This window comes from Ochotona princeps, chromosome 3, assembly GCF_030435755.1.
Source record: "Ochotona princeps isolate mOchPri1 chromosome 3, mOchPri1.hap1, whole genome shotgun sequence".
NCBI classification, from domain to species: Eukaryota; Metazoa; Chordata; class Mammalia; order Lagomorpha; family Ochotonidae; genus Ochotona; species Ochotona princeps.
This window is the reverse complement of record NC_080834.1, coordinates 65,849,602-65,859,443: the sequence shown is the minus strand read 5'-3', so window position 1 is coordinate 65,859,443 and position 9,842 is coordinate 65,849,602. Positions and strand designations below refer to the sequence as shown.

The 9,842-nt window shown below is 35.9% G+C and overlaps 1 protein-coding gene across 1 annotated transcript; it reads right to left on the bottom strand.

The window, feature by feature from the left end:
• Positions 1 to 1,071: 1,071 nt before the first annotated feature.
• On the bottom strand, positions 1,072 to 2,013 carry LOC101521182 (olfactory receptor 5K3-like). The gene has a single exon (XM_012930196.2). It carries the CDS (start codon positions 2,011 to 2,013, stop codon positions 1,072 to 1,074), a length of 942 nt encoding a protein of 313 aa, XP_012785650.2.
• Positions 2,014 to 9,842: the final 7,829 nt, after the last annotated feature.

Sequence of the window (9,842 nt, the reverse complement as noted above, 5' to 3'; positions counted from 1 at the left end):
TCTGTTTCTCCAACTTGTGATGTTAATTATCTTCCATTTTTAAGGCACATTTTATTCTGATGTTATCTAATAATTGAATGGCACAGGCATTAGGACTTCCATTTCTTGAACCGCCAGACATGTCGACAAAAAGCAGTGTTAATCCAAATTCCAGTTTCCTCAGCTTACTTAGGTCACTTGGACAAAAGATAGTATGTCTAAACTATAAGGTGTGCTCGCCATAAAAAAAAGTCAAAGAATCATGCTTAGCTAATTGCAGCTAATATGCATAAAAAGGAAAACTAGCGTAGTGCCTGTTAGTGTATTTTTAAAAAATCCTCTTATTTCATAGCTGCGCACAAAAGTGATGAACAGAGAGTTTTGTTAAGATATGGACTGTTTGGACAATTTTCTTGATTTTTGTTTGAATAGCATCTTGATCTTTTATCATTGATGCAAAAATATCAGAAATTTTCATTGAAATTGGTTAAGGTTTTTATTACTTCTAAATTTAAAACATGTAATGTTCAGGGAGATCAAAGATAACACTTGACTGTTAAAGTATATTTAGCCTTTTCACTACAATATATGGTATACAAATAAGCAAAATAATGAAAAGTATAATATAAATCACTATTACATATGCATTATATTACATAGACATTGAAATCTCATGAATTCAAAGAAAATTCAGAATCACACTAACACAGCTTAACTGTAAGGCTGATTTTCTTAAGAAGGGTCTGGTATCTAACATTTAGAATGTGGGTGAGTATATAGAATTAGATTTTGGAATTTGCAAAAATATGCTAAAAATATTACCTATCTTTATACATTGGCTATCTTTATATAGTGCCTATATAAAGGCTATCTTTATATAATAATTTTGATTATTTTTTGAAATGTTGAAAACTACAATTCATTACATTCTGACATAAAATTTTTGTGAATAATTATGTTCATGTCCATCCATCTTTGTTTTCATTATTTTATGTACAGAGTGGCCATTTTAAACTTTGTTAGTACTCCTTGGCTTAGAAAAAATTACACTATCAATTTGAAATCAATTTTTCATGGAGTTGATACTTGTTTTCAAGTGCTACAAAATTTTCTTTTTTTCACAATTCTTTTTATAGCATTTATCACTTCCTTATTTCTGAGAGTATAAATAAAAGGATTTAATAAAGGGATTACTATGGTATAAAAAATAGCAACAGGTACATCTTTATCCCCTTCTTTAAATGAACTTGGTCGGGTGTACATGAAGAGAAGAGAACCGTAGAATATTGACACAGAGAGAAAGTGGGATGCGCAAGTGGATAAGGCTTTGCCTCTTCCCTCTTTGGATTTCATTGTAAAGATTGTAAAAAGGATTCGGAAGTAAGAGATTAGAACTACAGTAATCGTTAACACTAGGATTGATCCTGCTACGATAAGTACTACCAACTCATTGACATAAGGGTCAACACAGGAGAGTCTATACAGTGGAAGGACATCACAAAAAAAGTGATTGATTTGATGAGACCCACAGAAAGTTAACCTCAGTAGAAATGATTCTTCAATGATGGGATGCACATTTCCAGCTATGTAGGCGCCGATGGTCATCTGAATGCACAGTGTCTTGGACATCCTGGTGTGGTAGTGCAGAGGGCTGCAGATGGCCACATAGCGGTCATAGGCCATTGCTGCCAGCAGGAAGCACTCAGCAGTCTCAGCAAGGCAGAGAAAATAAAACTGTGCCATGCACTCATAGAAGGAAATCATTTTGTCCTTAGAAAACAAGTTCTCTAACATCTTAGGTGTGATGGCACAGGAACAACAGGAATCCATCAGGGCCAGGTTGCAAAGAAAGATGTACATTGGAGTGTGGAGTTGACGTTCCACGTAAATCAAGGCCACCAGACCAAGGTTGCCCACCATGGTGATCAGATAGATGGCAAAGAACACGACAAACAGCAGGGTCTTCAGCTCTGGGTGATCTGAGAATCCTGTGAGCACAAACTCGACTGACAAGGAGTGGTTTTCCTTGGGCATGGCTATTTTGTCTGTTGTGCTAGGGGTTAGGGAAATACAACATTCACATTAGGCTATATAATTTTCCAAATGTTTCCTTTATATTGTAGATAGATAAACTTATTCTTCAGGTTTCTTTTGCTGCTTATAGAATATATTTTAAAGTGTTCTAGTGCACAATTTTTTGTCATAAAATGTCTATGTTCATGAGTTTAGCACTGATACTTGTATTTCCTAATAATCACAATATTTCAAAGGAGAATGGGTAAAATGGAAAAGCAACATTTGTGTATTTATATATGGATATCATAAAAACCTAGTAGACTGGCAAGGTAGGTTAGCGGTTAAAGTCCTCACCTTATAAGCGCCGAGTTTCCATATGGGCACTAGTTCTAATCCTAGCAGCCTGCTGTCTATCCAGCTCACTGCTAGTGTCCTGGGAAACAGCCAAAGACACCTCAAAGCCTTGGGACCCTGCACAAGCGTGGGAGACCTGCAAGAGGCTCCTGGCTTCTGGCTTTGGATTGGCTCAGTTTTGGTCATTGCAGCCGCTTAGACAGTGAAGCAGTGGATGGATGATTTTTCTCTCTGTCTCTCCTCTTGTATATCTGACTTTTCAATAAAAATAAAATAAATCTTTTTAAAAAAGCAAACCTAGTGTACTGGTGTTTGTTTTATTGGCTTCAAATAACTTCACATCAATTTTTCCATTTTAAACCCTTAAATTTAAAATCAGTTTATGTACATATTATGTTTTCGTACTTCTGAAACCTTTATACATTCTGCAAGGCAGCGAATATGTTTTTAAAAAGCACAAAACAAGCATATTAAATGCACATTTTTGATGTTGCATAAATATCTGAAGTAAGTGCAAATGTGGGTATCACCTTGAAACAAAATTGTATTGAATTCTAAACAAATACATATATAAATCATTGCTTCTTTCATTTTTTCTCAGCATCATAGCATCTGCATAAACAGATTTTGTCCATGCCATTTACTCCATTAACTTTTCCCCCAAATGCAAAGTATTTCCTCCTTTTCGAAAAACACTGTTGTCATGTTCTCAATAAAATTCTGAGACCATTTTCCTAACAGCAGAGAATGTCTTAGAAACCCAACATATGAGTATAATCCATGTTGCTTTTTCCCCACATATGTGTCTGCATTATTTCCTTATTAAAAAGCAAATGGTTTCAAGTTAGTTCTGATGCACATTGCATGTAAAGTGCAGAGGTAAATGCAGTTTTGATTTTAAGTTCATATCCACCTGAATAATTTTTTCAACTCTTTAATCTCTTCTGTCTCTGGTAACTCTGAATAAATATCTGTAATAAGTAATTATAATATCCTCAGTTTGCAAATATTTTGTGTTTCTTATATCGTTTCCTCAGAAAATCATACTACATTGTAAAAATTACATCACAGTAGAGTGAAAGCAATTATGTTTTAGTTTTATAATATTAGAAAAAAAGAAAACCATAAAAATGTATAGGTTTTTCAGTTCAAATTAGTTGTACTTTAAATGGCCATCTCCCCTTATTGCCTAGAAACCTACTAAGACATATTGAATTATTTTTGACTAAATTATTATATGCAGAAATTTAGAAATCACCTTAACTGCACATGATGAAATTACTTAACCTGATTTCTTAGAAACCTTACCTGTATAATTGAAATTTATCTTAAAATCAGGAAGTCAGATGACTGGTTTGATCCTACTTCACAATAGTGTTCAATTGTGAGAAAGTCTAGAAAGATAACATGAAGCTGAATTTTAAAACAATGGAAAATATTAAGGAATTCAGAAAGATAAATATTTACTGATGATGCTATCCAAGTTAAAATGCTTCTCTGTCCTGATTTCTCTAACCTGCGATGTTTCATCATTTGCTTTGCAGTGCAGCATATCAGAACATAAACCTTGATACCTAAAGCACTTAGGAGTGAAAGAATGAAAAGTTGGAGGACTTTAATAGGTCAGTGTTAATAATTATGTTCATTACACTGCCAAAGTAAAGTTTTCCATCAACTCCTAAAGGGATTCCCTTGTATTGACATCAGTTAGTATCTATGAAGAGATTCTACTATAAACTTTGAAATTAGTGAAAGATGCTCATGAGACAATGGGCTTAAATCAAGTGACATTCAGAAGTCTGTTTTCTTAACACCTTAGGAAAAAATTTTTGAAATACGTATTTTACTAACTGAAGAATTCAATAAGTAAAATATTAAAAAGAAGTTCAGTTCAGCAGGAATTTAGACAAGGCTATAACCAATTACCAAATGAAAAGATATCTGTTTCACTCATGTGTAGTAAATTTCAAAATACTCATAGGTCATTAATGCTATAGTGGTATATAAAATAGGATGCATAAAACCTGTTTTATTTATATGGAAAAAAAAGCCAAATAAAAAGCAGTTCTATAGAATTTGGTAACTGGTTGTATATTGTCTCTTGAACTGTTAATTGTAAACAAATAAATTACCTATGTTTTTTAGAAGAAAACTTAATAGTGTGTCATTTTTAATAATCAGACAAATATTTAAATCAAATTTGACGAAACACTGTATAAGAAATCTGAAATACACAGACATTTCTGCTTTTCTTTTTAATTATAGTGCCCACTGGTATGGGAGAATATATTTAGCTTTTTATGTCCATGGTATTTCACTCAATATTATGTCCTCCAACTGTAACAATTTTGATGCCAATGATTGATTTTAACTATTTTATAAGTGAATAATATTCCATTGTGTGTAAATAAATATTATAATATACATAAATAAACATACATGTACATTTTGTAATCCTTTGATTTGATTGATCATTTTCCTTTGGTTGATCCATATTTTGAGTAGTGTGATCAATGTTGCTATATACATTGTCATGTAGGTACATATACATACTTCCTGAGGATTAGTTTTTTGTTGTTTGGAAGGCAGCATTGTAAAGGAGGAAAGAAAGAATCTTCCATTCAGTGTTTTACTCCCCAAATGGTTACAATGGCCAAGACTGGGCCATGCCAAAGCTAGGTGCCTGGAGTTTTTTATGAGTCTCCCATGTGGCTCTAGCACGTGGACCATCTGCTGCTGTTTGGCCAGGTACATTAGCAGAAACCTGGATTAGAAGTGGAGCAGCTGGGTCTCCAACTGGCACTGGTGGAGATCTGGACCTGCTGGCCATTAGGTCTGGGGGCTATCTAGGCCTATTTTGGATGGAACCTGTAGTTTGCCTTGTTGGTGCAATGCACTGAGCCAGAAATGAGTTCAGCCCAAGCTCAGTGCATGTCCAGTCCTGTTCCATAACCTTTGCCTTTCTACACAGAATGGCTCGTGATGTGGCTCTGGTGAGGGTCTGGGCTGTGAGATCCACTATGTTCTGCACCACCTGTTTGGGACCTATTGATATGTCTCTGCTTCTGGTTGAATCGAACAAATCAGCTGGATGGGCAGTTCCTGGCTACTGGTGGAGTTCAGTTGGCTGCTCACTGACTGCTGCTGGATTACCTGGTCACTGCAACACCATACCATTGTCTCTACTGCATTCCAATGTCTGTCAGTCTCCAGGTGCTCCTCTGCCATTGACCTGCCCTCTCCTATTTACTGGAATGTGCCTTCTCTGCTCCACCCTGGGTAATGATTCTCCATCTGTTCAAACATGTCCTTACCCTATTCTGCCATCTTGATTCTTCCTAGTATGACACATTCAAAAATAAAACATTTCTTTCCTAGTGATTACTTGATCTCTGAACTTAATGGGAGAAAGAGCAGAACCTGTATGATCTTATTTGAGAATCACACTGTCTATTTTAATTTTCTTCCTCTTTATTTTTAAATTTTCTTTTTGTTTCAGTGGAAAAGAAAGATGATATTCAGCAGTGTTCTCATGTCCCAAGTTCCGAGAACTTCCAAGATCCATGGCTCTTCAACTTCCCTTCTTCCCTCACCATTCTTCCTCCTCATCAATATTTTTCCCCATATTATTACAACAGTATAGTTGCTCAGCAATAGTCACAAGCCCATTGTGGCATTGTTGTTGTAGACAATGTTAAGAAATCTAGTATCCTTTTGTCAAGCTATATCTAACAGTTTCATTAAGAGTCCTTTTATTCAGGAGTAGAGATACATACTGCAACATATCTTCTTCATATGCTAGTCTCCACTATACAGTTTATCTATGACAATATATGTATATACATATTTGCCTATATATCTATCTAGCTTGTATCTTGCAGGAAAGTTGCATTATATACCAGATAGAATATATGATTTGTCCTTTTGGGATTGGCTTATTTCACTGAGCATGATGATCTTTAGTTGGTGCCACTTTGATTCAAATGATAGAATTTTATTTCTTTAATGGCTGAGATGGAGTAGATGTACCAACATTTTTTAATGCATTTCTCTTTGGACAGACATCTGAGTTGTTTCAACGTCTTCACTATTGGTGATTGTGCTGCTATAAATATAGGGTTTCAGGTCACTTTTTCATATGCATATCTCATTTCCTTTGGGTATATTCCCAAGGGTGGAATACCTAGATCATATAGTAGATCCATTTTCAGTTGTCTTACCACTACTCATACTGCCTTCCATAGTGATTGCACTAGTCCACACTCTCATCAGCAGTGGAATAGTATACCTTTCTGTCCACATCCACACTAGAAAGCATGACTAACAGATTTCTGAACATAGAACAACCAAGTTAAGCAGAATCTCAATGTGATTTTTATTTGTTTTTTTCCTAGTAGCTAGGGAGTGTGACCGCTTTTTCAGATGTCTGTTAGCCTTTTACTTGTTCTTTGGCAAAACACCTGCTCATTTCCTTTGCCTTGATTATGTCAAGATATGTTTTTTCTATGGCAAATTTAGAACTTCTTTTTAAATTATAAAGGAATATCATATTTTCTCAGATACTCTTTATGAATCTATTGAGATAATCATATTTTTATTCTTTCTTTTTAATGTGCTATATCATATTTGTTGATTTGCATATGTTGAGCTATCTGTAAATCTCTGGGATAAATCTTGCTGTGAAGAAGCAGTTTTATAATAGTCATTACTAAGTCAAGAAATTGTAAAAGCATCAGATAAGTTATCTGACAAAACATCTCAATGGCCTGTACAAGTAATTACAAAACAAATACTAAATTAGTAGAAGAAAAGAAATAATAAAATTAGAGAAAAAATAAAATTGAAACTTAAAAATACTAAAATGAAGCACTTTTTAGTATGCAAATATTTATCTTTTTAAAAATTGATTTAAAAGTTTAAGAGATCATAGATACAAGTGGAGCTTATGTGGGGATAGAGTGGATCAGGAAGGGAAAGGTCAAACGGAACTATTCCTGCCTTCAATTCTGTGTCCATGGGAAGAGATAGATTGTCCTTCTACATTATCAGTCTTCATATGATCTTGAGAAGGGGAGTGGTTTCATGATATTTTCCTAGGTCCCTGGGGAGGGGAAGTATGTCCTGGGCCAAGGGTCATTTAATGGATAGGTAGGTGGGTGGGATTACTAAGAGCATGGGGAATGTGGCTTCCAGCCCTTGACCTTAAGATAGCTCAGAGATGTCTTACCCTTAATCTAATAGTTGCTGAAGGGTAAAGATTCATTACCTCTTCACAGCTACTTTTCACTCTAGTGGTGTAAGGATTGTCTGTCCTGGAGACAGAACTCTTTGTATCTCATCAAATTAACTCCTATCAAAAGTAAGATAACTTGCATTCTGTGACAAAGGCTATGTCCCATTTATCCATCGTTACTCTGAGTTGCTGGCTTCTTTACACACGAGTCAGCAAACAAAGATGGTCTTGTCATGAAAGGCACGAAGTGATGTCAGAACCATATACCCATGGGTTGTGGTCCCTGATACTGGAGATCCTGGCATGTCTGATGCCATCATGATATGAGAGTACTTGCTGCTTCATTTCTGGGCCTTTCCAACACTGGGCACTGTGGTCTAGACCGGGGAGATCCAGTGTATCATCTCAATGGCTCCTCTGCCCAGTTAAATCCAGCTATTTTGTGCACCTGGCAGCAAGGGCCTCACTGCCCACTCTCAAGGTCTCCCTGAGAGGCACGCATCTTCTGGGCTCTCACATGTCCAATAGGTGCAGTCCTGTGGCCCAGGGAGGCCATGGCTGCAGTTCCACCCACATCAAAAGTTTTCAGTGGCCCCCACCCCAGCCCAGAAACCTCAGCACGTGGGTGGGGATGTTCCATTCCCCATCCCCTTGCATATTTAATGTTAAACAATAGGAAATTTTGCTGGTACATTGATATAGTTAACACAGAATTAACATGAACCAGGCCCAGAATCCAAGCCAGTTATTGATCTTCCAATAATGTGACACATTCATAGGTACAAAGCAGTCTAGATAATTGCCCACAGCTGGGAAGGAGCTTTTAAAATATACGCAAAATTGATTAATTATTCACCTAACTAACCAAAAAGGAAGAAGACGAATGTTAATTAAAATCGGAAATGAAAAAGAAAGTGTTATAAGTAATACAACACCAATCAAAAGAATCATCAGAAATTATTGCAAACAGGGATAGTTCCACAACATGGAAAAAATCTAGAACAAATGGATAGTTTTATAGACACATGTGGTTTACAAAAGCAAGCATGAAGTCATAGAAAACTTGACTAGACCATACTCAATCCTGGACTTGAATCAATAATAGTCTCCTGAAAATACATACGTGGGACTAGATGTCTTTATTATGCAATGCTAACACACTTATAAAGAAAAATTAATCTAAGACCATTACTTCTTAAACAATACAGAACAATTGAAATGGCGGGTATCTTCCCAAACACTTTCTACAGGGCCAACATTATCTGAATTTCTAAGCCAGAAAAAGATAACAATGGAAGAAAAGTACAGTCCAGAAAAGTTCATCTGTAATGGACACAGAGTAAAAAATCCTGAACAAATTACTAGCTATTTGAAAACAATAATATATCAAAATGTGTTTATACAGTTACTAAGGTTTTTCATGTTATTAGCTTCCTGATATATTGCACTGCAGTGAGGAAAGATACTTTGTAAAATTTTAATTTTAATATTTTCCAAATCTAAATTGTTGAGTTAGTTCTTACTTCCCAAAGATGAGACGGTTTGGCATTAAAATCAGTGTAGTTACATTAATTAAAGAATAGGTTAAAGCCTGCTTTCATGGAATAATTTTTTAGAAGATTTATTTTACTTTTATTTGAAAAGCAGAGTTACAGGGAAAAGGAAAGACAGAGAAATATTCCACACACTGTTTCACTCCCAAATGACCACAAAGGCTGGAGCTTGTCCGATCTGAAGCTTGTAGCAGGAGCTTCTTCTGGGTCTCCAGTGTGGGTGCAGTGGCTCAAGGAGTGGAATCATTCTCTGCTGCTTTCCCAGGCCATAAAAAGGGAACTAGATTAGAAGTGGAGCAGCTGGAACACAAACTGGTGACCATATGGGATGCTGGTGCCATAGAGGGGAGGATTAGCCTGCTGCACTATGGTGCCAGCCCAAGAAGATTACTGTTAATTTCTGCACTTCCCTCCTGACTGGAGAATGCTACCATCACAGTGGAGAAGACCAAGAGAGGATCAAGAAAAAAAATCCCAAGGCTGTGTTTTGATCATGTTAAATTATGAGATGACTTCTGAGATGTTCTAGTAATAACTATGTAAGATAGCTGGACACATGAATTTCAAGATTAGATATGTCAGAGCTAGAAATATATGTTCTGAGCCACGTTGATTATAGTAAAGATCATATAAATACATGGGGCCGTAGAAAAAGAAATAGACACCTTAGATTGCAACTTTATGGAGCATAAAGAGACATTTTGGGC

Coding starts and splice junctions, on each gene's coding strand:
- LOC101521182 (XM_012930196.2), bottom strand. CDS start 2,013: ATGCCCAAGGAAAACCACTCCTTGTCAGTCGAGTTTGTGCTCACAGGA.